We start from the raw sequence: 26,609 nt of genomic DNA, 5'->3' as shown, positions 1-26,609 counted from the left end.
GCCAGCACTGCCCCAGGGACAGCCTTTTAAACAATCATCAACATTTGCATCCATGGACAGAAGATGTTACAGGTCTGGATCCATGCAGACCTGCTGAATTAAGCAGCTAACACAAGTTATTGATCTGAAATGCTTAGAGCTGCCTGCCAGAAACAGAGACACACACAGCTCCCAGGACAGCACTGCAAAGCTGAGCTGGGAGGAAATACACTTCCATCATCTGGCATCATCTCAGGAGCATCTGGAGTGCCCAGGACACACGGTTGGCTGAGGCAGATTATTCTCACATGAGGTGCTACCATTAATAAGCAGCTCCTCATATTCATCAATATCTTCAAAAGTACAAGAATTGGGTCTTTTTTTCTAGCAGTGCTAAAGCCTGACTTGTTTTGACAGGGCCTGTTCTACCAGCAAACTGTTTTGTTTATTAACATTTCCTTTCAACTTCAAAACCCAGCAGAAGCATGTGGCTTGTACCAGATAACAAGCACAAACCTCTGGGGAAAGCCCATGTCACACAGTGGGAATTCATCTCCTCTGCATCAAGATTTTACAGCTTTTTGAACAGTTATATACAAGCACAATTTACATTTCCAACCCAGCAGTTAAGCTTCTCAGCAATCAGAGAACAGTGTAACACAAATCAGATTTGCTTGACTAACAAATCTGCTCCTAATAAAGCCAGTATTTCAGGCTCTGGGGGCATATGAGGAATCACATGATACTGTTGTTTTCTAAAGTCTTTATAAAAAAAGGAAGACTGCATACCAGAGCTTCCAGATCATTGAAACCATTCAAACATAAACTTTCTATAAAAGCTCTTCCAACTCCCCCCAAAACTACCCTTTGAACACAACTCCTGGGCTCCAGGCCTTGCCATTCTCAGCTGTCCTCCCATCAGTAACATTGGACCTGTTCAGGGTGGCTCCCTTGAGTTTTGCAAGGCCAGGGTGTCCCTTGCTGAAGACTTTTAAGAATGACTTATCTAAGACAGGGAGCAGTGTATGTAAATGGAGATTCACAGCCAAAGCCAGAGATTCAGTCAAGAAATGTTATTTTCTGAGCTGTACTTCCTATATGTGGCCAGGGCAGGAAGGGTGATGGAGCTGTGCATTTCCTGAGCCTGTCAGGAGAAACATCTCAGCCCGTTCTCCAACAAACTGCTGTGGCTCTGCTTCCTTAGGTTGATCTGACAGCAGTCACCAAGACTGGTCATTCCTTCCTGCACTTCTGGGGGGAATAATGCATGCAAATGTATTCCCAAAGAGCTTCAGATATTAATTACATCTTCAAATTGGGCTTTTTTTTTTTCTTCTCTCTCCAGTAACCAGGACTGGTTTGTTTATTTCTATCTTCTTCACACCCCACATTCACCACTGTGGCATCTCTCGATTTTGAGCAGACGGAATCACTCATGAGGGTGAGGCACTCCCTGGTCTGAAGGTCACCAGGGCACCATCAGCTTCAGTTTACACGTCCCCAGTTATGAAACCCTGAGCACTCGCAGCAGCTGGAGGCACTGGCTGCTGGCAGTGAGCTGCAGTGTCACAACATCCCCACGGCAGCAGCACCGTTGTAACCACAACCTCCAGCTCACCATATTGCATCCCATAAAACAGAGCCTCAGAGCACTCACACCTCTTTCCACTGAAACACTTTCTCCTGGCTTTGCTGACCTGGTGAGGTACTGCCTGAAGGCAACAGCGTGGCACAAACAGACCCAGCAGGTCTGGTACTGCCCAGAAACAGCTGGACAGCCAGGGACAAACAGAGCACGTGTAGTCAACAGCAACAGATCTTTCTTATTGCAGAACACACAAACTGGCAAAGTGAATGAAAATCCTACAGCCTTAGAGGTGTTCCTGCAGCCAACACTGCCATCCAGATTAGGGAACCAAAACGACTGGAAGTGGGCTTAGCCCAAAACCAAACTATAACATGCCCCAAGCTAAGCAGGCCACTGACTCTGCTCAGCATGTACGGCCCCATCAGAGACTGTGCTTGCAGAAGCAGGCTGGGGGGAAAGGCAGCACTGTCCTTCAGTCTGGCAGGAGCCTGGGCTGCTGCTGCAGGTCAGGCTGTAACCACAGCCTCAGCAAGTCTGACCTGCAAAAGGCACACGTGAGAGCTTGACCCGGTCAGGAGCCACGTCCTAGTGCTGCACCCTGTGCCTTCTCTGTCCTCAGCATGTACAGAGCGGGAGCTGGAGCACTGCACACCTCCAACACTCCCCTGGGGACTGCACACCTCCAACACTGCCCTGGGGTTCAGTGAAAGGAAGTGGAGAAATCCAAGAGAGAGGAGAAAGTTGTTGGACAGTGTGATTAAGTAAAAGACATCTAAAGGACACAAAGCAGAAGAAACCATTTGGGGTTTTCCACCATGGTTAAGGATCTTCCCCTTCTCAGTAACCCTGTGTGAAGTCCAACTGCTGAGAAGTTGCCTTTAGATGCTGCTTTGGCCTGAGGATGACGTGTAGGGACGGTGGAGGTGGCTCTGGCAGCACAGGGTCAGTGCCCTGCCTCGGTGCAGTGCACACAGGCAGCTCTGAGAGGCCACATGTGATCCCCAGCACACACTATTTCCTTGGAGTCTCCTCCTCAGGCATGGTTGGGGTCAGGACAGTAGGTACTGCTGCTGTGGGTCACAGCTGGGAGAGTCTCTGCTCCCCAACATTGCAGAAGTGACCTTTAAGAAATACATGAAAATTACGGGTGTGCTTTCATGCACTCACATGACACGTGGGGCAACAGTTCAGGAGATAAAGCAGGTCAGTAGCATAGCCACAGCTGCCCTGCATCAACCACACAGTTTGGCTTCCCCCCACTACAAAACAAGGAGACTTCACCCATAAGACAATTCCAGCTGTACATACCTTTTTAAGAGGAACTGTACTTCTGAACCAGTTGTAGTCAGGAGAGACTTTAATCTCTCCCATGATGTTTAGAAAAACCTCAGTCTGGGTCAGCCTGCAAAAGAGAAAGTGAGAAATCAATACAGCAGCTTTCCCGTGGGCAGCACTTGAAAGCTGTGCTGTGGATATAAAGCATTGCAGGGGGATTTGCTCTTATCAGTTGATGGCACTACCTCTGACTCACACCAAGTTTACTTTTGCTCAGTTTTCATCACAAACCATGTAATTATTCCCCCAAGAGGCAGTCACCTGACTGCCTTACTGCACCACCCTAACTGTGAAATGATGACGCTTTTGTAACAGCATCCCCCTGGGACAGCTGCAGAGAAACTCAATTGTGTTGCAGGCTGTAAGTGGCTTAAGGCCTTAAAGCAGGTTTTTGATTTGTTTTAAATTGATAAAGCACTCCAGATTTATAGCTAATAAATATTCATCCAATTCACTCAGCAGCTCACACCACAGACATTATTTCATGTCTCAGTATTCAGATCACGTCCTTCCATCCGAGTATAACTGACCCAGAGGAGTCCCAGAGCACATCAGGAACATCATCCGATCCGAGGCTTAATTTACAGAAGGTTCCTGAAATTTCAATTCTATCCACACAGAAGCAGACTCTTGTCAGGAGTTACCAATGAAGAGACCTTTGAAACGCAGCAATTAATACATTTGGAACAAACTGATTCAGAGTTGGGGCCACACAGGAATGCTACTAATTCACTTCCCAGTCAGAATGTCCAAGCACACATAATGAGCATCTTATAATACTCCATTAATTAGTAATAAACACTGAGGTAACTCCAAGATTTAACTCTTTTTTTTTAAAGCAGCTTAAAAGAGACCATTAGCTTCCATTTATACAACAAATAGCATCAAACATTTTGAAGCTTGGAGACTCAATAGCTTCACCCTGAAAGCCAACTGCCTCAGGAGATTATTTTCATGCATTCACACACAGCACTGAGCATAACAAAACAAAGAAACTTTTGCTCTTGTTACTTAACAGTTGCCAAGCCTAAATCAATAGGTTTTGTTTCTTAATTCTTCATAAAATAAGACCTCGTTGTGTTCTGTGAGTCACTGCAATTCATTTCTCCCTGTAGGAGAGCTGCCGGTGGGCAGCTTAACCAGCTTAAAGGGTTACAGCTGGATTAACAGTTAGTTACAATTTCCTCATCTTTCAGTCTTCATTTGCCACGTTCCAGGTGCAGAAAACATGAATTTTAAAAGGGGAAGTACCTTCTGAATTGCAAGACAACACACACCTTCCACAGAGCACGAGCTACACCTCTCGTCCAAGGGTTTCAGGTGGGGAGTTCACCTGTGTGGTGAATTTGTAGTTTCGTTTTGGTGCTTGCTCCAATTATTTTGCTCTCTATCACAGTCTGGCAGCAGGTAAAAGTACAGCAAAAGTGAGAAATACCTATTTCCAAAGTGGAGCAGGTGCAAGGACGCATTACTGGACTGGGGGACAGCGGATCACTGGAGAAAGGAAGCAGCGGTTCAGACTAATTCCTCTCCATAACCACACACCAGTGGCTTTCTAAAAGCTGTTTAGCAAACAACAGCGTGACAAAGTTGTGGCAGACATAAATTACAGGAGATGCCTTAAAACACACATTATCTTGGGAGTGTTATATTGACAGGGCCAAGAAGCAAAAGTCACGGCCAGGGACTGCCTGGACACGGAGGCGCCGGAGAGGGAGACTTTCTACTGATAATTCTGCCTGCCAGAAAGGGTTGGCAAATCTCTCCCCCTTGTGATCACCTCCCTGCTTCTGCCCCCTCCGTCCTTCAGCACCATTAAGGTGATTCTTGTGGGTTGGAAGCACAAAGCTGTGTCATTACACTGGGTAAGGAAAGGCTCCAATGCAGGTGAACTTTGTCCTGCACCTGCACCTCGTCTCACGCCATAGTGAGTTTAGAGTCCACCTGAAATCTAAATTTTGAGCTTCGCAGCTCACCTGTTATCACTTGTAGAAGTGAACCATTGGCCTATAACACTTGGGCTGATTTTCCCCAGGTTCCTTATAAAGATGCATCTGTGCCCACCACTCCTAAGGGCTGCCCCTCTTTTCAGGAAAGAGGAAATAGTTTGTCTTTGATTAAAGAAGTTTTTGCTGATATCCTGTTATTGAAATGTTGTTTGGTTTTTTTTCCTTTGCCACAGAAATGCAGCATTAAATTTGCACACACAAACACTCATGTCAACAGCAACACATGCTTTCCAGCTGCAGAAAAGCTGAACCACAAACTCGGCCACTAAAGGTAACTCAGACCACAAAGAACCGACCAGGCTCTGAAGACCCAATTTTCATTTTTAGGAAAACCAAACAACCCGAAGAAATCTTATCTCCTAAAAACAACTCCCCTACAGGAATGACAAGCAGTTGGGAATGCTCTCCTTGTGAGTTACCTCACCACACCAATGACATGCTCCTTTCATTACTGATTTAGAAAGGCAATGAGAAAAGATTTACGGGTAACTGGGGCACGGCCGCAGCACCTTCTCCTCTCCCTCAGCAACACTCCCATCCTCTGCTCCATCCCCATCTCAGTCACACTTCCCCCCCCCAGCTTTGCAGGGGAAAGGAGACAACTGCCCACTCAGCACCCTCAGCGTGGGCTTCTCCCCCCCGCAGAACCCTGAGAGACCCCCGGAAAATTAACCCCAGGGCGGGGTTGACGGGCCGAGGCCCAATACTCTCCCTCAGGGGTCCCTCCAGAGCTTAAAACACACCCCCTGCCCCTGCAGAGCCCCGCGACCCCCCTGGCACAGCCCTCAGGGAGTAACACGTCCCAAAACAATGAGAGAGGTGCCCGCGGCACCTCAGGGCCCGCCCGGCTCCTCAGAGCCCCCCTGAGAAATGAGGGGCAGCAGGCCCGTCCCACAGCGACGGCGGCAGACCCCCACCTTGCCCGGTCGGTGCTGGGCGCTCACCGGGCTGGCAGGGCCTGGTGAAGGATGCCGGACGAGGCGCAGGACAGGGATGAGGATGAAGATGAAGAGCCAGGATGAGGACCGGGATTTCCCCCCCAGCCCCGCGCGCGCCGGCCGGGGGCACGCGCCGGCCGCCGCTTCCGGGTGCGCCCGCGCCCCCCAACGTGACTCCCGGTGGGCGGGGCGGGGGCGGGGGCGGGGCCTGGGGCTCTCGCGTCGCCATCGCCGCCGGGGTGGGAGTCACGTGCCCGCCCTGTAATTCCAGTGGTGAGGGGGAAGGGACTGTAAAACTTAATCATTCCGCCCCCGGGGGCGCCTGACACTATCCCAGGTTGCTCCGACCTGGCTTTGGACGCTCTCAGGGACGGGGCAGCCACGGCTTCTACGGGCAACCTGTTCTCTGACAGGTGATACTGAGTCATTCTTCTTAATGACCGGGCGGGGGTCAATTAGCTCCGTTTAATTGGTATGTGATAAACAGGTGAGCTGAAACAGACCTATAGTGACCTGCCGGTTAAAGGTGCGCTCTCCGTGAGACGTGCCCAAAGGATGCGCTTCATTAGACAATATATATTTATATGTATTTATATACCCTGCTTGAAAATCACCCCACGACACAGTGCATCATTTTCTATCCACTCCTAAAATCGCTTCGTTTTGCCTGAAGTTTTCCACTCTCCGTCTCAGCTTGATATTTCCACGAAAGGTTTTTTAAAAAATTACTTCTGCGGTCCAAGGGAAATACTCCTTTCATGTAGTGTATAGGAAGAAGAATAAAAGCCAGGAATCACCTGAAATAATAGGTGTTTTGGGACGATAGAGGGAGCCGCGGGCAGACCGAGGCAGTCGCTCGCAGACTACATCTCCCATGACACCCCGCGGCGCGCCCGCGCCCACTCACCGCCTGGACTACATCTCCCATGATGCCGCGCGCGCCAGGCCGGCTGCCTGCGGGCCTCCGCGGCGCGCGATGGCCGCTGGGAGCTGCAGTCCCGCGGTGACGCGCTAGGCCGTGTCACGGAGGCGGGAGGGGGGGGAGTTACCGGGGCGGGCGGCGCCGCCAGCGAGGCCTTGTCGGCGGCGGGGGGAGCGCGCGCTCGCCATGTCCTGCCACAGCTGCGCCCGCCGCCGCCCGCCTGCTCGGCTCCACGCTGCCTCCGCGCCGCCAGAGGTAACGGCCACCCGCCGCCCCCGACCCGCCCGCGCCGCGCCCGTCCAGCCCGGGCCGCCGGCCCCGCGGCCCTGAGGGGCAGCCCCGGCCCGCGCTGCCCTTATCGCGCCCTGGCGGCACCGCGGGGCGACTCGTAGTCCCTCCTGTTAATCGTTTGCTGATGCAAATGCCTGCGTTGTGCGATGCGAAGCTCCTGGGGGGTTGCCCTCGCTGTGGGAAAATGCGTTCTAGAATAGAGTTTGTATCGACAGAAGTGATGCTCGGCAGCTGTCGGGGGGAGTGTGTTACCCCGTGGTGCGAGTAAAGGAATTTAATGAGCTTAAAATCGCTTTATTAGCTTAATTGGTTAAAAGCCTACCTTTTCCGCAGCCTGAACTTGAAATGTTTCTCATAAAAACTTGGTTTCGATGGGCGGAAAGTATTTGTTTAGTTCCAGCTTTGTAGAAGAGAGACTGTGCAGACCACTCGCTGGAAGCTGAAGTGGTGGGAGGATGTTGGTTTTTTATTGGTTTTGTCCTTTTTCTGTTGAAGTGGTGGGAGGCTGTTGCTTTTTTACTGTTTTTGTCCTATTCCTGGCGTTCTTGTGGGTACTGAGAGTTGACAAACCATGAGATGCTTTGGGTGAAAGGCAGGCACCCCCCCCAAAACTGTGGCCACATTTGCGTCAATATTTTGAATTATTGGACCCTTGGCAATGTCCTGGGTGAGTCAGAGATGATTTGTTGCCTTTGAGAGGTGGGTTAAGTCGTTGTAGTTGACTTTACATCTCAAGACATCACCTGTGCTGGAAGGTTTAAAACAATACTTTCAACCCCAGCTTGTCCTTATGTAAACCCACCAAAAAGTAAACTTTAAAACAAGTAATGTTCTGGTTTTGCTTCAGAATTATATTTTTTTAAATTTGCTTTTTTTTTTTTGTCGGATCTAAGATTTAAGAGGGTTGTGCAAAAAAACAGATGAGACTAAAACACAGGTAGAGAGTAATACAATTGTTTTTGTATCAACTTTCTTTGGAAGTTGTTTAAAAATAAGTAAGTTTTATTTTGGTGCATTTCTTGTAACGAATTGTGTCTTCTGCCAGGTGCTTTATTGTGTCAGAAAGATTTTAGGTGTCAGCACTTTATTTGCTGTTGCTGGTTGGTACAAACTTGAGAGTGTTCAGAATGTGTGGGACAGATGAGCCTTCACTTCTGTCACAGTCTCCCCCTTGCTTTCTTGAGCAATAGATTCTTCCAAGATATCTGAAACTTGGCCCGAAAGTCAGTATTTATTTCATCAAATATCAATTAAAGGTTAATAAGGTGTCAAGGAGCTTCCCGTCACTTCTTAAGGCACTAATCCGAACACCCTGGATTGATTCCAGCTTTAGAGACACATTCTTTAAATTTACTGCTCCAAAGAACCACCTGAGCCACTGCCAGGTGTGTGAGTGAATGTTGGCAGCTGTTACACGTTGGAATATTTACCAGTATCTGGATCATTCAGTGGAAGCTGCCAGGCTGGAATGTTGATTTCTCCTGAAAATCTGCCTCTGGGCTTATTTATGCAAGAAAGTAGTTGTGATAATTTTCTTTCTGCTTCATTCTGTAATTACACAATGATATTTTGTCAAAAAAACACCACTCAGACCTCACAACAAGCACAGGGACGTGGCTTTTCAGCCACAAGCTGATGTAGCAGTAATATGATTTTTTTTTTTCCCCCTGGTTTAGCCTTCCCAGCTCAGCACTCGACACTGGACATGGCTTCATAGTTCATACAGTTCTCAGTGCATTTTCTGTCTCACAGGAGCTCTATGAATTAAAATCAGGTCTCTTTAAGCTGTTTGAGCTTCTGTGTTAGTGCTTCATCTTTTCTCCACAGGCCAAATCTCCCTGTGTTGCAGGAAAGTTGGGTGACTTCAAGTTTTGTTCAGGAGAGGTGAGGTGGTGGTGGTTGTTTTATTTTAAGGGGTCTTTTCTCAATTTCTAAACCAACTCTCACTAAAGGAACCATCTATGAGGAATAAGCCTCCAAGACAAGAACAGCTCTTGCATTGTAAACACTCTCCAAAGCTTATTCTTTCCTGACAAGTGCACTTGGCACAGGGAGCCTTCGGAGTTCTCTGCAGATTCAGTTGAAAGACACAACTGCTTGGGGAAGAGAGCCAATATTTTTAAGTTTCTGTGATGTTTTCATAGTTTATCCTGTGTAATCTGGAATGTGTTGCAGTGGCACTCACCAAGGGGAATTAAGGATGGGAAAGCAGACTGATTGTTGTTCCTCCCTCACATTTACAGAAATGCTGTTAGACATCTTTAAAAGATTCATTTTTAGTCACGTTAAAAATAGCTGCCAGTCCTCCTCAGGTTCAGGAATCTTAAGCAGCATCTAAGTTAATAAACCAGCTTCAAATCTCATTTGGTGCTGCTGTTTTGGTTGTGACTTTTCAGAGGCCTGTGAGAGTTTTTCTGGTAACTTTATTTTCCTCTTACAGTAGGTGAATTTTTTTAAGTGTCCTCTTCCAGCTAAGTTTCCACCTCTTTGTTGTCATTGTTGCCTCTTTCAGAGCAAATTAACTGTACTCTTCTTGCCATTCTTTTTATTATTTTTTTAGAATAGTTTTGGAGTTTTCAATAGGCTTCTCTCATCTCTGTAGCAGTAACACCACGTATGATCAGCAGGTCTGTAATTATCGTTGTTGCTGTACAGCTCTGCTGTCAGTAAGGCACAGAGTCCTTATCAAAACCAGAGAGCAAGTGAAAATTTGCCTCTTTAAATGAGAGAGGTGAGATATGGATTCCAGGCTGTTGTTGGTGTTGAAATCACAAGCACAACATATGTTGGTTCACGTCACAGCCATGAAATGCAATCCTGCCTGTGTTGCAAGAGGAGGAAAAGGCTGTTTAGTTTCTCAATGAGGTTTTTGTTTTTCATGTTGACTGTAAGGTATCTCAGCAAAGTTAAGATTATGCCAGCTTTGCCTTTGCCAAGTAGGACACGGCCTCTCAGTTTTCCTCGGGACCAGTTTGTTGTCAAGTGGTGCCTCAGATTCCTGGAAACGAGTTTTTAGGAGAGTTCCCAAGCAAAAGCCAAATCCAGACATGCGTTCACCGAGTCCGAGACACCCTTTTGGCAATTTTTGCATAATAAAGAGACACTTCAAAGGTCTCTGTCTGACTTCAGGGGTTGAATTATTTCACAATAAATGCTGTGAGTTGGTCGTGTTTATCATTCTGAGGATCAGTTTCATAACTGGGATGTTCCCTATTTCATGCCACAACGGGACTCTCCATTGTCTGACGTTAGAGGACCTAAAATTACTTTTGGGTCATTTTTGGACAATCCAGGCAGCTTTAATTGAGATGAACATTAAGGTGGCGAAGAGGATTTATTTTGGATAATTGAAATGTGAGTGTTGTGTTGCCAAAACCTTTGAGCTGCATTTAATGTAAATACGTTCTGGGAATTGGGTGGCATCGGGATTAGAACTGGAGGGTTTTTTAATGTTTAACTTCTACGTTTCTTTTTCAGGTATTACGTGTGGTCGTACACGCATCCCTGTTTTAGGAAAACTTGGGACTTTTGAAACTTGTTCCCTAAAACGAATTCCTCTTAGGAACTTTTCAGAAACACCAGCATATTTTGCTTCAAAGGATGGTGCGAGCAAAGATGGTTCTGGAGATGGAAACAAGGTAAGCTTCACAAATTGAGTTTTTCAATAGTTTATGTAAAACGTTCCTTACATTTTTTTAATTGATTTTTTTTACTTAGAATTATCATGACATTTCTGCCAGCTCTTGACATTTCCAGTCCTTCAAAATGCTACAACTGGCAGTGAAGAAAAGATAAATTGTGCTGTGAATTTTTTAGCAGAAAAACCTTATAAACATCCCACAACGCTTTTCCCAGTTTTATAAATCTTTTTACCCAGTGTAAAGAGACACTTGAAAACTTTATAGAATGTTATAAATCCACAACGGGTTTCAGGATCTCAGGAAAGAGTAGCCATCAGAATTATTCTCCTTCAAAAACCTGCTACTCCCAAGTAGGCTTTTTAAAGTAAGTACACTTTAAAATGTTTGTGTTTTTTTAGCACCGATTTGGGAGTTGTGTTAAGCAAGACAAGTCTGTGAGGACATGAGCTCTATTCTTGTTAGTCAATTATAGTCTGTTTTCATCCTAGTTGTTCTCTATAATTATAGTTAATAAACAGCTTCTTTAGATAAATGATTACCTGAGAATAAAACTGCTCTTTAGTCAGCAAATAACATTTTGAGAGTTCACAGACAATAACTTTGCCTTAGTATGGTGTGTTGTGATACCTGAGGAATTGTCCAGATGGCACAGTTGTGTTCTGAAGGTTTAGATTCAAAAAAACAAATAAAGAAGATAAAAAAATTTTAATTGTATTTTTTTCTTGCAAAGGGTTGTGAGGAGAAATGAGTAGGCAAGCAAGGTTTAAACAATGGGGAACTGCCTTAGAAAAGGGAAGAGAGATCTTTGCTGTTTCCTAAAATATAATAACTTTCAAGAATCAAAGTATGAAGGCATAGAACAGATGTAGATTTTAAGAAATTATAACCTTGAACACCACTAAACAGGGTAACATGCAGAAAGACAAGTAGGATTCTGCCTTAGAAGTAAAAAATACAATATTTCCAAGCAATTTGAGATGCTCGTTTTAGCACAGATGTAGCATGGCTACACCTGTCGAGGGTGTGAGAAGAGCTGTGGCTTCAGAAACCCTTAGAATCAACACAGTTGAGATAATAAAATTACTCTTTAAATGAGATTTGTTTTCTTCTCTGGCATTAAAACATTAAAATACACTATTAAAACATTCTTGGCACAGTTTACCTTGTTATTGCTCTAGTGCCAGTCGAGCAGTTCTGATGTAGGTATGGGATACCTTTTTCTTGGGCATCCAAAACTGGCAGACCTGGGAAATTCAGATGTGTTCACACTTCAAGGTGTTTATGTCATGTTCCTCTGAGTTTTCAAAGCCTTTAAACCATCCTGACAACAGTTATTTCATCATTCAGCAATTGCAATATTCAGGTTATTTGATTCCATAAGCACCATGTGAAATGCCTGCTGTACCAGCTCCATTGTTTTGGGGATAATTGTCTGGAAATCTCTTTTAGAAATCTGTTGGAGAGGGTGGGAGTAAAAAGTCAAGCTCTGGAAACTCTGGGAAAGGAGGGAACCAGCTGCGCTGCCCGAAATGTGGTGACTTGTGCACACATGTGGAGACCTTTGTGTGTAAGTCTAAGTTTTATCCTACCTAATTATATGATGTCAGAAATCTTGTTATGCTTAGTTTGGCTCTGTTGGTGTAATCATTTATTGTCTCTGTGGGTACATTTGTGTTATTCCTATGATATGTGGGAATATTATGGTGGAATTCAGATTGTAACTGTGAATGTGCAGTTCTAAAATAGTTTGCTGCTGCATAAACAATACCATTTGAACTACTAATACTTGTCTCTGTCTATTCTATAAATATATACTTGTATATATGTACATTTTTAATGTCTGTCCTTTCTTTCCTAAATAATAAAACTTTAATCCTGCATGTACTATAACCAAAGTGCTTATCCAGCAGAGGAATTAGTATCTGACAGATGGCTTACTAGAACAGTCTTCTATGGCAAAGTCAGATCCATACAGAAGGCAAACATTCCAAACAGAAGGCAAACTAGAAAATCCAAAATGCCTGTTCTCCAGCAGCAATAGCTACTCTTTTTTTGGAAGTATAATCCAAATTAATGCCAGTTATGCTTTAGGGTCTGTCAGGCTTGAAGACATTTCACCTTATTTCAGCACTGCTGAGACCAGCTTAGAAAACAGCTGTCAGAAAGCAAACACCCATTGTTAGTTGGTGGGGCTGAAGGAGGAAGTACCAAGTCATAATCAGACTTGTGCACTAAGAAGCTTAAGACAAGGTCAGCATAAACGTGTTCAGCAGTTGTTCATATCACAGCTGGTGAAAACAATGAGGGGATGTGCTGTTATTTGCTGCTACTCATTTAAAATGATCTAAAATCATGAATCACACGGCAATTCTGTAATAACAGCAATGTATTTATTTATCTTAAAGGATCAGGCCTCAGTTTCTTTTTTTTTTTTTCCCCCCAGAAACAAAGTTGTTTTCCTGGTTTGTTTGAAACTATAGGCAACAATGTGCTCTGCAAAGTCTGGGCCTAGTCCATGGAACTAGAAATACAATCCTGTCTGCTGTTCAATATGCTGGTCTCCCCCTGGACTAGGTGTGGTTGGAAACAGTGGAAGGATTTTTAAGCTCATTTACCTTCTATGATTCATGAACAGGCAGAGTCATTTTGAAACTCTCTCACTTCCCTGGTGTGTTGCCCTTGGTGCTGGAGTTCGTGCTTTTATCTGGAAATACCATTCAGGCATTGCCCTGGAACGATCACTGCGTGTCCCTGGAAAGCAGAGATGTGGTTTATTATATTGTCAGTGTTGCTGGGAATATTTAAGCATGCTTAAAACTTTCTTAGGAAGAGGATTTATTCATACTAACATTATGGGAGAAAAGGTCTGATATATACAATCTAAAATTCATTTGAATTGCAGCATCAAAATGCACAGGTTCTGTAAAGAGCTTGGGACTGAAAACCCACTTTTCTCCAAAATTCCTGTGACTCATGGTGAAGTTTTCTCAGGACCTGTATCTTTCTGGTTTAGTCTGTTAATTTGAGCACACTGCTTTCTAGGCAAACTGCATAAAGCAGCTGGAAAACAGAAGAGCTAAGTTCTAATTATCTTAAAAACTATTTGAAAAAAAATAAACCAGAAACGAATCAGGAAAAAAAAAAATCTGTCCTGTTCTGCCCAAAATGACTGAGTTGCAGGTTGTATTAAACCTACTGTAACTTGATTTTTTTGGATAAGCTTTTGATGTTGCTTAGTCAGGAAAAAATGATGAATTTACTCAGTTCTGGTTTGAATTACCAACCTGCTGAGGCTTAAGTAAATATCTAAAGCCAAAGGAAAACATGCAATTAGCATTTGTTTCAGTATAAGTATTAGATTTTTGAGAGAAGTAGGGAGACAAAATATTGAATAAAAGCCACATTCATTAGCAAATTAATTGCCATTGAGTGGCAGTGTGACAGGCTGGTCGTCCAGTGGAGTTTGGTTTTGATGGGGCTTCACTTTGTATCTGCAAATCTTGCCCAGGGAATTGCTTGGCAATGGTTTTCCAGTGATTAACAATGAAGGGAAAATGTGATGCAAACAACAAAATCATTTTTCTTTGACCTCTTTTCTCAGCAGTTCCTGTATTGTTTTGGGTCGTGAAAGTCTGTAAGGAGTTTGTGATCAGTGAAATAAGACGTGAGCTCAGATGTAGAGTGAAATCCAATAGCAGAAAAGCTGATTGGCATAAGAAGCTTTATTTAGATGCTGCTTTTACTGTCTCCAACTGATGCCATCAGGACTCCATCCTCCAAAGCAAGACTTCCCTGCCACTGTACATCAGTAGGGAATTAGTTCCCCTGCTTTCATTTTCCTGATGATTTTTTACCTTATAGCAGTTTGATAGTGGCCCATTATCTCAACCCTACGAGTATGTTTAAGATTAATCCTCCAATTGTTTTGGTTTCCTGTGCTGTAAAAACCCAGCCTTTCTCTTCAGCAAGGTCAGCTCACACAGACTTTAGAAATCCCTCTGCAAATGCAGCCTCTGGGGTAATGTTGCCTGATTTGAAAACAACACTCGACTTGCATTTTGGCACACTGTAAATATTTGCAGACCTCTTTATGACAAGGTGGTAATTTTATGTGAAGGTTCTTTGCTGTGCTTTGAAGTGTTTGCTAGAAGAAAATATAAAAACGTGGCAGTATTTAAGATTAGCAAAGTTGCCTGCAATTTTGGATGCCCAGATTTAGGGAGATAACAGTGCTTAAACTTGGTGTCCTTACATTTCAGAGCCAATTTCTCAATTTTTTTTGTTCTGTTAAAGCACATATTGATGCTTTTCCCCCAGACTGCTGTGTAGGTGATAGAAACTGCCCAGTCTCATGTGTTTGATAACAGAGTCTCCTCCCCAAGGCACCCCATACATCAGTTTCTCTACAGACCCTATTGGTCTTGCTGAAAATTAGCAAGTTTATAATAACCTTCCTTTGTGCTGCTTGAAATAATTGATAAGTGTACTCAGTTTTTTTAGTGGATGATGTTTTAAAGATGCACAGCAGTGCTGTTATGGCCTGCTCTTTATTTTCTATTTTTTTAACCATTCCTGTGGGTCTGTAAAGGGAGCAGCTGTTCCTCTGGCTATTCCACCCTAAATAAAGCATTATATAAAGAAGCACAACAGCCTCGTGGCTCTGTAGCCATCAAGAATATCAGAGGTGTTTGGGGTGAGCACTGGGAGAAAGGCTGGGTTGTTTGGGTTTTTTTCCTACAATATTGTAGCTAAATAATAGTTATGTAAGAGGAGTGGCTGCATGCAAGTGGTTCTCCATCCAGGCAGATAAATCATTTGGAAGGTTGCCAGGAGAACTTTCAGGCTGTTACACAAATTTTCTTTGGACTAGAGTTGATAAAGCTGTGATGGTCACAGTATTAGGTGCTTAATTCTTAAAATAATCCATTGTCCCTGCTTATCCAGGTATAAGGTGGGATTAATAGTAAGAAAAACCCCACCCACTCCTCTTTTGCTGATGCCAGCTCCATGAAGGCAACAACACGTTATAAATAAGCAGCTTGTTTATTGCTAGAGGGTGTTATTGTAATCAGCTGGTGCTACAGTGTTCAGGCCATTTTCTAAAAGCCTTTTATGATTTCGGAACTTTGGACATTGAAATGTTTCATGTGGTTGTTTTGCTACATTTACTTTGCTTTTAATTGAATGCATTTACAAATATATTTACTTTAAACCAGTGCCATTGCATGTGATTTGCATTTAATAGCACAGTAATATGGCTAGAAAGGACCTAATCTGAATTGCAAATATATTTTATTATTCTTCTCTGCTGACTATTTTTATTATTTCAACTTTGCTTTTCCAAAGTAAAAGAGAAGCAGTGCAGGTTCTAGTTTTCAGGCTTTTGAAACCACTCTTTGCAGGTAACATGATTTCTTGAGACATAGTTCACAAAGTCAGCGGTAGGAGGGTTTAACTTTTGGAATTTGAAAGAAATTTGTTCCACTGTTGTCAATAAAAATAAATAAGCAGAAGATCTTAGAAAACATCCAAGTCCTGAGGGTCTGTTGCATACCACAGCTGCCTCTGTGGAGCCCTTTGTGTGACCCACTGCGCTCTCTGTCCTGGGCTCGGGTGACTCGAGCCTGACCCACAGTGTTCCAAAGCCAGTGGGATGCAGGACCAAGAGCTGCCAAAGCAGTCTTTGATATCTAAATTAGCTTCACCTCACCTTAGTCTGTCCCTAACCACAATGTTTCTTTTGCTGTTAGTTGGAGAGTTAGAAACAATTTCTGCAAAAAGCCCTCGTTAATTTTGCCTCTCTGAGGTGCAGAGTTTCCTATCAAGTGTAATGCTACTGGAGAAATATCAAACAGATTTTTGCTTTTTAATCCCTTGTTTGGTTGCTGTCTATGTTGTGACTTTTTGGGGCAAACTGTATTCCCTCTGTGTCAAATTTCACAGGCCAGTAATTGCTTTTAAATCTTCTAAGGTGAAGGAAGGGGAAGTGGCTGTGCTGTCTTACAGGTGTTTGTCCTGTGTGAGGAACTCAGTTCAGTGAATGCTGTCAAAACAATTCCTCTCACCATTTTGTTTCACTTTTTCTGCAGCTTCCACCCGTTTTGTGAAGTGTGAGAAGTGTCACCACTTTTTTGTTGTACTGTCAGAGGCAGACACAAAAAAGAGCATCATCAAAGAGCCTGAGTCAGCAGCAGAAGCTGTGAAATTGGCATTCCAGCAGAAGCCACCACCCCCACCGAAAAAGGTACCTTCTTAATTCCTTCTTAATTCTTGTCCCCTTGTACTCCAGCAGGGTGAAATGCTGCACTTAACCCTCATCAGGTGTGTAAAGGGCTGCTGTGACAGAGCAACAAACAATAAAGATGATTAGCTCAAGGTTAAACCTGTGAGAGCTGTGTGACCCAGCAGAGCACTGATAAAGGGAACAAGTAGATCCAATAAAAGTATTTGGGCTTGTTTCCCTCTACCTTTGTCTTGTGACTGAAGTCCAGTACCTTGATTTCCTCCTGGGACCCTGAGAGTAACCTCATCCCTCACCAACCAGAGTATCTTTGATTTCCTGCTACGGCCTCACGTTCTGCATCCTTATTTTATCAGCTTCCTCCTGTAGTTGCAGAGCCTTTTATTTGGCCTGGTTTTGGGTGAGAGCTGTGGCTGCTTAGCTTGTGGCCATGACCCATCTGAAGTCATTTGGTTTCCCTCTCCTGATTAGTGAGGCAGCTTTTGCTGTTTCTCAGTTCCTGGTGGACTGTCATGGTCTCTGAAGCTCCTTGAGAGGCCTCTTTTAAGAAATTAAGTATTCTTGAAATTTCTGTTCCTCTTACAAATTCAGGGGAAAATGACTGTGTCTGTGTATTATTAGGGCAGAACTGACAGACACAATGTGATTGTGTAAGAGCCATGTTTTTTAAGTAAACTTATCAACAGAGAATATATTTTGGTTTTTTAGATATTAAGTTTCTATTTCTCATGTCTGTAATGGTTGGTTTAGATCAAAGTCCCTCTTTGGCACAATATACTGGTTTTTTTTGTTTCTCTGCAAGGTGATTTAGAAGTGTTGCTAAGATTGAGTTATTTTTCAGATTTACAACTACCTCGACAAATACGTTGTTGGTCAGTGTTTTGCCAAGAAGGTGCTTTCAGTTGCTGTGTATAATCATTACAAGAGGATCTACAATAATATCCCAGCTAACCTGAGGCAGCAAGCAGAAGTTGAAAAGCAGACTTCTTTAACTCCAAGAGGTTTGTATGATGTTTGGTATTTTTCGGGTCAAATAAAACTTATCATTTAAGGACCCTAACTTAATAAATCTGAGAAAGGTTTTACCTTGACACTAGATGTTCTGTAAGTGAGATGATCTAAAAGAATTTCTGTTAAATTTAATTTTCACTGTGAACTCCTGTGATGTATTTAAATGGTAATCCAGAAGGTTTATGGTGCCTGGGGTATTGCCTACTATATTAAATGTATAGCCCTTTTCTTTGATACATATTATTAGGTATTCTCCTTTAACTTTCTAAGGCGAGCCTCCTAAATTCTTCTTTCTAATCTCATTTACTGCTTAACAGTAAATCTGCTGCTTAAGCTGCAAGCAACAATGCAGGTCAGGAAGGTGATATTTTGCATAGGTAAATTGGTGAGTACTTAGATTTCTAACCTCAACTGCTGCTGCTGGCAGCATCCAGTGGTCACCATAGTATTGTTCCATATCTAGCAGGTATAGATGGAGTTACTCTTGGCTGTACTTTTCCTACTGAGTAAGTGTGTAGCTATGTTGATCTAATTTATTTTTAGAAGTAGGATTAAGTTACCATCTCTGACTCAAAGTGTGCCTTGGTGAGGTTTTTTTAAGATGTTTTATTCTGTGTTGCAAAAAAAAAAACCATGTTAGGCAAACAGAAATCTTTAATTTTTTTAAATTTACATAAATAAGACTTTAAACTGAGGAGGGAATATTAGTAGCACTGTTGAGGTGATTTTAGGAGAGCAGCTGTGTACCTGGCACCAGGAAGTTCCTGACCCTCCACAGGGAGATAACATGGTGCATACCCAGAGAGACTGATAATGAATGTTTATAACAAATAGTACTTTGAAATATGTAAAGCCTTACATTGTAGCACTCAGATATAAATGGGAGAGTTTAAGGAAGCCTTTTCAAACAAAATTATATTATTGCATTTTTTCCCTTCTATAGGTGATTTTAAAGTGAAAATCTAATCAGAGGTAACAGATCATTACTGTTTTAAGAAGTAGAAAGCTTGGTGTCATTTTAAAAACATGCAAATTGGGTTTTGGGTTAATTTTGACAACAATAAAAACTAGTTCATGTGGGGATTTCTTGCTAGAAATACACTCATAGATAGTGATGAGATGTATTCAGAAGAGGGCAAGAGGTGGAGAATTTATAAGCCTTTATAAACTTATTTTTTTATTACTGTTTTCATCCTCTCTCTTAGAATTAGAAATCAGAAGACGGGAGGATGAGTACAGATTTACAAGTAAGTGAACTCTCTCCTCGTGTCCTCCTCTGCAATACCTCCTCTTGATGTTACTGTAGAATAGTCTCTAGTGACTAGTTTGAAATGCTGGGTAAAATCCAATTCTTGTACTTTTTTCATCATGGAGATCAACAATTTGGGTTTATTTCTTCTCATATGTGAAAAAAATAAAAAAAAATTACAGTTAAAATGAGTTAATTTGTAAGGACTGAAAATTTTGTCTTGTCTTTAAATATAGAGGAGTATTTTTAGGTAATCCACTCTACCATTAGAAATTCTTTTCATATATGCCTGTGCAAAAACATGATTGGAACTCATGTTTTTGTAATAACTGTGCCATATTTCTGTTGCAGTCCTATCTGTAAACTTCTGTACATAGAGAATTAGAGATTTGCAGAACAGATCAAGCTGTTATTGTGTATTTAAGGTAATGACAGACCTTGCTGGTGCTCAAACAGTGCTGTGATTGTTCTCTTCAGAACTGCTGCAGATTGCTGGAATCAGTCCCCATGGGAATGCTTTGGGAGCATCAATGCAACAACAAATGAACCAGCAGATACCTCAGGAAAAACGGGGAGGAGAAGTACTAGATTCACCCAACGACGACATAAAACTTGAAAAAAGTAATATTTTGCTACTTGGACCAACTGGATCAGGTACCCAGCTGCATGTTTTTATAGGTGTCACATTTTTCATGGAATTTGCTCTTAATTGAGCAAAATCTCCTGTGATTATTCCAATTTGGTGTAAAAAAAACTACACTGTGAATTTCAAGCTGAGATTTCACTGCTTTCGTGCCATGTTAACGCACTGAGCTAAGTGGCCTTAAAAAGGAAGGAGCTGTAGTCGTGGTTTTCTTTTTTTTTCTATTTTTAATGCCTATATTTACTGACCAAATAAAAGATGCCACTTTGACGAAGCTGGAATAAAATGCATTTATAGTTTCTCTGCTTTTGCTGGCAAGCTGAGATGCTACAGTTAGAAAGAGTTGTTTCACCTCTGGGACAGATCAGCTGCAGGGGGTTGTAAAGAGAAATTATATTGTGTGTTCATAAGAAGTGGGAGTGTTTGTGCTGAAGTGATGGCATTTTGCAGACTGTTTGGGAGAACATTCACTAAATAATATTTTAATTCTGTTTCTTCCCAACTTCAAAGCAGGAGCAATTGGACTTTGCACTGCACCCTGAGTGTCTGCAAAGGACTACTGATTTATTTAATCTTTAAACTCTGCAAGTACATGTGTTCTGGTTTTTATATTGTGTGGCGTTTTATTTGTGACACTGTATGCATTTCAAGCTGCCTTAAATGTGCACTGTTCAACTAAAATCAGAAATAGAGCTTGCCAATGTAAAAAACACTGATTATGAAAACCATCTCCCTTGTAAAATATTCTTATGTGAATATATGAACATGCTGGCATTGTTCAGAATGTCTGATAATTGCAATGATGATCCTATGGTAAATCCTAGAGTGGTTTGGGTTGGAAGGGGCCTTAAAGCCTATCTCATTCCATGAGCATGCCATGCTCATGGGCAGGGGCACCTTTCACTAGCCCAGGGTGCTCCAAGCCCTGTCCAGCCTGGCCTTGAGCACTTCCAGGAATGGGGCAGCCACAGCTTCTCTGGGCAATCTGTGCCAGGGCCTCACCACGCTCACAGGGAAGAGTTTCTTCCTAATATCTCATCTAAACCCACCCTCTTTCTATTTAAAGCCATTCCCCCTTGTCCTATCACTACATGCCCTTGTTAAAAGTCTCTCTGCAAATATTTGGGTTTGTGTGCTCTTGAGAAATAAATGGCAGTTGTAACATGCAGCTTTTATTTTACCAGGTAAAACCTTGCTGGCTCAGACTCTGGCTAAATGCCTGGATGTACCCTTTGCTATCTGTGATTGTACTACCTTGACCCAGGCTGGCTATGTTGGGGAAGACATTGAATCTGTCATTGCAAAACTCCTGCAAGATGCCAACTACAACGTAGAAAAAGCCCAGCAGGGTAAACTTTTACTGTGTGTTAATTTTGCCCAAGTGCTCAAAACTTTTAAGACCACCAGTATTTCAGTAATTTATATTCCTCTTGCATGTACCTAAATTTTAACACTTTAAATCAGACAGACTTAGACCTCTTCTCAGATTTATTCCATCTTGTACTTTTGTCCTTGTCCATAGTTGGACAAAATGCCTGTGTTTTTACAGTCTACAGTAGGGAAGTAGAACAGTCTGCTGCTGTTATTCCCTGTAAATTCTTGCTTCTGTTAAAAAGTGGGGTCTTCCTTAAATCCATTCTCTGTAACTGCAGGAATTGTCTTTCTGGATGAAGTAGATAAGATTGGCAGCGTCCCTGGTATTCATCAGTTACGAGATGTTGGAGGAGAAGGTGTTCAACAGGTAAATACTTCCCTGGAGTGATTTTTACTTCATAAGTGAACAGCCCATAGAGTGGACATATCCTGTCATATGTCAAACAGCATGGGTATTTATAGTCATAATTCCTCAGTTCCTTAGTTATCACCTTTGAATCCCTCATCTTTCCTCTTGACTTCATTCAAGAAAATAAAAGCAGTCTGAGAGTGGCTTCATTGAAATGCTTTAATTGAAAAACATCTTGGCAGCATTCAGACAGCAAGTTGCATAATGTAGGCAAGATCAGATAACATTTCTCATTTTAACAAAACTCTTAGAGCAACTCATCACTACGTGCAGCTCATAATGTCACAATAGGAGTCACATTAAAGGAAGATTTTTGTCCTTGACTGGGATTCTCATGTGGAAAACTCGTTTCTTTAGACACTTACTGTTACTATAAAGGCATAAGGGAGCAAAAAATGTAAATACATCCGTGAAAGTAAGCACAGCATTGTGTACCCTCTCACATGATGCTACACAGAGGAATTTTTCATTGCTTATTTCTTCTCTCCTTCTTAGGGCTTGTTAAAATTACTTGAAGGCACAATAGTAAATGTTCCAGAAAAGAATTCTCGTAAACTCCGCGGAGAAACGGTGCAGGTCGACACAACAAACATCCTCTTCGTAGCTTCTGGTGCTTTTAATGGTCTTGACAGAATTATCAGCAGGAGGAAAAATGAAAAAGTGAGTGCATCAGGCTGTACCTGAGCTGAAAGATCATCATCTTAATTACCGTTCACAGTACTGACTTCTAAAGGTCTTGCTATATTTGTAGACACACTGGATTTGTTTGTTTGAGCAAATGGTGCTAAAAACTGTCATTATCTTAAAATACCTTGTCATGCAGTTCACTCTTTCATATTTTGGTGTCTGGAGACAGAGTTCTGGCTGCAGCTTTCTGGAAGAATGTGGACCCTGTTTCTAATTTGACTGAAATATTGTTCACGTTAATGTAGATTTTCACATAAACATATTTGCTTGCATTTCCTTCACTTATGAAGTGTCACCAGTATTTGTAAACTGACCAGGACACATCACTAACCTTCTTTATTTTAAGAAAAACTTGCTCTTAGGCTCATGTATTGATCCTTCACTGAGGGTCAATGTTATAAGAAACTGTGTGCAGGGGGTCTAATTTTACTACAAGTGATTTCTTGAGCTTGAATTAATATGTAATGGCATCAGTCAGTGCAGATTTTTTAGTACACATGGAAAGTGATTTATTTACATCAAGAAAACTCAGTTAATGCAGTTCTGTAGCAGAACCATGTTTGTTTTGCAGTATCTAGGATTTGGGACACCATCTAACATGGGGAAAGGCAGAAGGGCTGCAGCAGCGGCTGATCTTGCCAACATAAGTGGGGAGTCAGATCCACAGGAAGATATTGAGGAGAAAGATCGCCTGCTGCGCCATGTGGAAGCCAGAGATCTCATAGAGTTTGGCATGATTCCTGAATTTGTGGGACGTTTGCCTGTGGTGGTTCCTCTGCACAGCCTGGATGAGAAAACCCTCGTACGGATTCTCACGGAGCCCCGGAACGCTGTGGTCCCTCAGTACCAGGCTCTGTTCAGCATGGACAAGGTTGGAATCTTTATTTGATGACTCTTCAGAATTCGTGTTTATAAATACAGTGGTGTTTCCAGTAATGCTTGCACTCAACACACTGAGTTATAAATGAAATTATTAACTGAACTTACCGTTTTTCTCTTTGTAGTGTGAATTAAATGTAACTGAGGATGCACTGAAGGCTATAGCCAGACTGGCCCTGGACAGAAAAACTGGTGCCAGAGGTCTTCGATCTATAATGGTGAGTAAATTAAGTCTTACATAGAGTAAATTAAACTCCCTGGATTTGTGTGCCAATTTTCAGTCAAAACTTCATTTAACTCTAACTCTTATATGGCTACAATAAGTCTTTCTAAAGATTTTCAGAGTTCTTCCAAGAAGAATCTTTACCTCTGAAAATCATTTGCTGGCCATATTGTTACATAGAAGAAGGTGTACAGAAATATTTTCCCTCTGTTTTCTTTGTAGGAAAAGCTGCTGCTGGAGCCCATGTTTGAAGTGCCCAATTCTGACATCGTTTGTGTGGAAGTTGACAAAGATGTTGTAGAAGGCAAAAAAGAGCCAGGATACATTAGGTAAAACCATGACAGAAGTAGCAGAACAGACCAGTAATACAACTAGACAGGTATTCTGATGGGATAACACAAATCCATGCACACAACCTAAAAGAGATCCAATGCTCTGTATATTGTACACAGCTGAATTAGTGCCCATTCTGTCCTAGAGACCTTGGGTTTGTCACGCTTTAGTTTTTAAACAGAAATTTAAAAATAACATATATGAAGTTACTTTAAGGCTTTTATGTGTGTATTCCTGTAGAAATAGCAGTAAATTATAATTGTGACTTTACTGACATTTCTTAAATCGAACTGTTTCCTTCCCCCTAGTTTTTACCACCAAAGTGGTTTTTTGATACAAGCTCCAGGTTGCTGCAGTTTTCTGCATTACTCTTGCAGCAGTGGAGAGCCACAAAGGCACATCTATTGATTTGCTGAACTCTTGTTAAAACAATCAATTTTATGTTGTAAAGATCATGTTATGGTAATGATGTGGAATGCTGAAAGCACTGGACAAATCTGGATTAAAAGGAAACAATTTTCGTGAAGAGCGGATGGAGCAGAGAGAGAATGGGTCAGGTTAAAAACAGGTTAAAAAATTAGTTCCTAAATTTCAGTTCTCAAATCCAGTAATTCTGTCTTGCTTTCTACCCTGACAGTGTTTTTTGAGTGACTTTCTCCTCTGAGGTACAGGTACTCATCTGTCTGTGCTGAAGCTTGGCTCAGCACACCTGGTGTCTCAGAGCATGGTGGGAGTGGAAAGTATTACACTGATGCTTTAAGTGATTTTTTGTAGAGGACCAGAAGTATTAAATTTATTGATTAAATCAAACAGCTTACTGAAAATCAGAAGGTTAATTGAATTCAGTGAGACTGTGTACTGGTGGTACTGTAAATGTGCACAGTACCACTTCCAGATCAGAAGATCTGAACTTTTTCCAGAACTTCTGGAAACTGTTTTTCCCTCAATTTCTAATGTATCTGATCATTTGTTTTAATTCCAGGGCTCCCACTAAAGAGTCATCCGAGGAGGAATACGACTCTGGTGTGGAGGAGGAAGGCTGGCCCCGACAGGCAGATGCTGCAAACCATTAAACACTGTCAGAATGGTCACCTGCATAAAGCTCGCTGGGTTCTTTCCTTACGATTGCCTCTGGATTCAGGCTGATCCTAAAGGACTGGATCTGTCTCAGATACGATACGTGATGAGGAACTTTATCAGCTAAATCAGATCGTGTATCTTATTGCAGCATCACCTTGATTTGATGGACAGTGTGGACTGGGATGGCATAATGCTCAAATATGAATTGTATATTACACTTGTTCAATTAAAATGTATAGCAAATACAGCAGCACCTGCACTGCTCTTGGCAGAAACTAAACCAGCAGCACAGGTGCTGCCAATACTTAGATTTTACAATAATGTTACTCTACAAATGGGAAATCAAAATTAATAATTAGTAGAGGGTGAGTAAACTATCTTAGCTCCTCGTACGGCTCACAGGGGTTTGTTTGGGTCAGTGTTAGATTCCTGCTGGTGTTTGAAACCCAACGGGTGCTGGAGTGACTTGTTACATTGGTGGGGGAGGAAGCCCTTTTGGAAAAACTGGGACACACTTTATGACACTGCTGGGAGATTCTGCTAAAATGTGACACTGGTTTGTTACAGTAATTTAAATATCCAATAATACCGTTCACGTCTCCATTGGGAGTTAAGCTTTAGTCACCTTGGATACTGTGAGAGAAGGTGAAGTCAGTAATTTGCTAATTCTCCAGAGGGGTCAACGAGGTTCCTCGGAACAAGCAGTAAAACCATCTGAATTTGGACGAGAAGTCGCCATAAATTTTTAAATATTAATGTTCTAATATAGTACATTTTGTTTAACGTATTGGAACTATCATGCATCAATTTTTTGGTGCCAGCTATTTGCCCAACCTATCTTATAATGTTAAGAGATGAAAAAAGTAAATGTATAATATTTTTGCTGTAATCAGTAGTGATTGTTCACAGGATACAGTGCTTTTTAAGTTATATTCTCAAATGCTAGTATTGCATCTTGTGGGTTTGTCTTTGATTTTTAGTCTCACAGCAAAGAGATTCTCCCTCTTCTGTTCTCCACCAAAATGAATTCAATCCTTTAGGAAAGTCTTTGTAAAAACACTAAAGGACCTGTATGTTTTTGATTTGTTTCAGGAATTAAAATTGTCGCTTACAACTTTGTTTTGTCCTTTGGTGATAACGTGGACTTGAGTTTCCCTAAAATTTTAACTCACACTATTTAAATAAAACTTTCATCCTTCTTTTCAGTCTAGTGAATGGTTTAGGACAGGAAAGGATACCGAAAATCTATTGACCCTGTTTTTGTTGTTAATTTTTGTCATGTAAATTTTATGTACTGCTCGTTCTTCCCTAGCAGCAGTGTGACATGCAGCTGTAGCCAGGTGCAACAGATACTTCCCTTAGGATTTCAGGGTTTTTTAGGTTAAATGACCCACTAATGGTTCAGAAAAAGCTGCATTTGGATTTGAGGATATTTCTAGAAGCTTAGTCCCCCCAAAATGGGAATCTGTGGTGAATTATCTGTAACTGCATCCTCACTTTCCTTTTTGTAGAGTGAAAAAATATAACAGCTTTTAATTCTGAATCCTTTAACTCAAATCCTTTTTTAAACAGATTGAAAAAAAAAACAAAACAAAACAAACAAAAAAAAAAAACCAACCCACGACATTTTAGGTGAAACTGTTCAACAACTTAGTTTTGAAAGTTGTTTGGAATTCTGTAACCCAAGAACTGTTTTTAAGGAAAACAAAAATGCCGTGTAACTACAGTTTGTACTTCACCTCTGGCGTTTGAATAAAAGCGAATATTCAAGCAGCGA

General features: G+C 42.0%; 2 protein-coding genes across 4 annotated transcripts in view; one reads left to right on the top strand and one right to left on the bottom strand.

The window, feature by feature from the left end:
- SPG21 (SPG21 abhydrolase domain containing, maspardin) overlaps nt 1-5,946 on the bottom strand; it is a 10,789-nt gene extending 4,843 nt beyond the window's left edge. Inside the window, exons 1-3 of one of the 3 annotated variants that reach the window (XM_018069628.2) lie at nt 5,829-5,946; nt 4,180-4,235; nt 2,876-2,969 (exon numbers count right to left, since the gene is read on the bottom strand). In XM_018069628.2, coding sequence (XP_017925117.1) covers nt 2,876-2,938 — 63 coding nt within the window. In that variant the 5' untranslated portion in view covers nt 2,939-2,969; nt 4,180-4,235; nt 5,829-5,946. Of the gene's footprint in view, nt 1-2,875; nt 2,970-4,080; nt 4,236-5,828 lie in introns of those variants that run through there. The other 2 variants (XM_029958726.1, XM_008923102.3) reach the window with 2 other exon arrangements.
- CLPX (caseinolytic mitochondrial matrix peptidase chaperone subunit) lies at nt 5,930-26,609 on the top strand. Its single transcript, XM_029958778.1, has 15 exons — nt 5,930-6,088; nt 6,795-7,026; nt 10,540-10,700; nt 12,153-12,270; nt 16,793-16,947; nt 17,786-17,945; nt 19,161-19,202; nt 19,682-19,858; nt 21,032-21,196; nt 21,500-21,588; nt 22,126-22,290; nt 22,889-23,188; nt 23,322-23,414; nt 23,642-23,748; nt 24,735-26,609. The coding sequence occupies exons 1-15, from the start codon at nt 5,930-5,932 to the stop codon at nt 24,823-24,825; spliced, it is 2,214 nt and encodes a 737-aa protein (XP_029814638.1). The 3' UTR covers nt 24,826-26,609.

This window comes from Manacus vitellinus, unplaced genomic scaffold, assembly GCF_001715985.3.
Source record: "Manacus vitellinus isolate BGI_N305 unplaced genomic scaffold, ASM171598v3 scaffold_16_pilon, whole genome shotgun sequence".
Classification (NCBI taxonomy): domain Eukaryota; kingdom Metazoa; phylum Chordata; class Aves; order Passeriformes; family Pipridae; genus Manacus; species Manacus vitellinus.
Note: the sequence above shows the minus strand (reverse complement) of the source record. Positions and strands in the feature narration are given on the sequence as shown.

Excerpts from the sequence above, each read along its gene's own strand:
- CLPX (XM_029958778.1), top strand. The coding sequence starts at position 5,930 with ATGAGGACCGGGATTTCCCCCCCAGCCCCGCGCGCGCCGGCCGGGGGC. Across the intron at positions 21,197-21,499 it reads CGTAGAAAAAGCCCAGCAGG|GAATTGTCTTTCTGGATGAA; the intron begins GTAAACTTTTAC and ends CTGTAACTGCAG. Across the intron at positions 23,749-24,734 it reads AAAGAGCCAGGATACATTAG|GGCTCCCACTAAAGAGTCAT; the intron begins GTAAAACCATGA and ends TTTTAATTCCAG.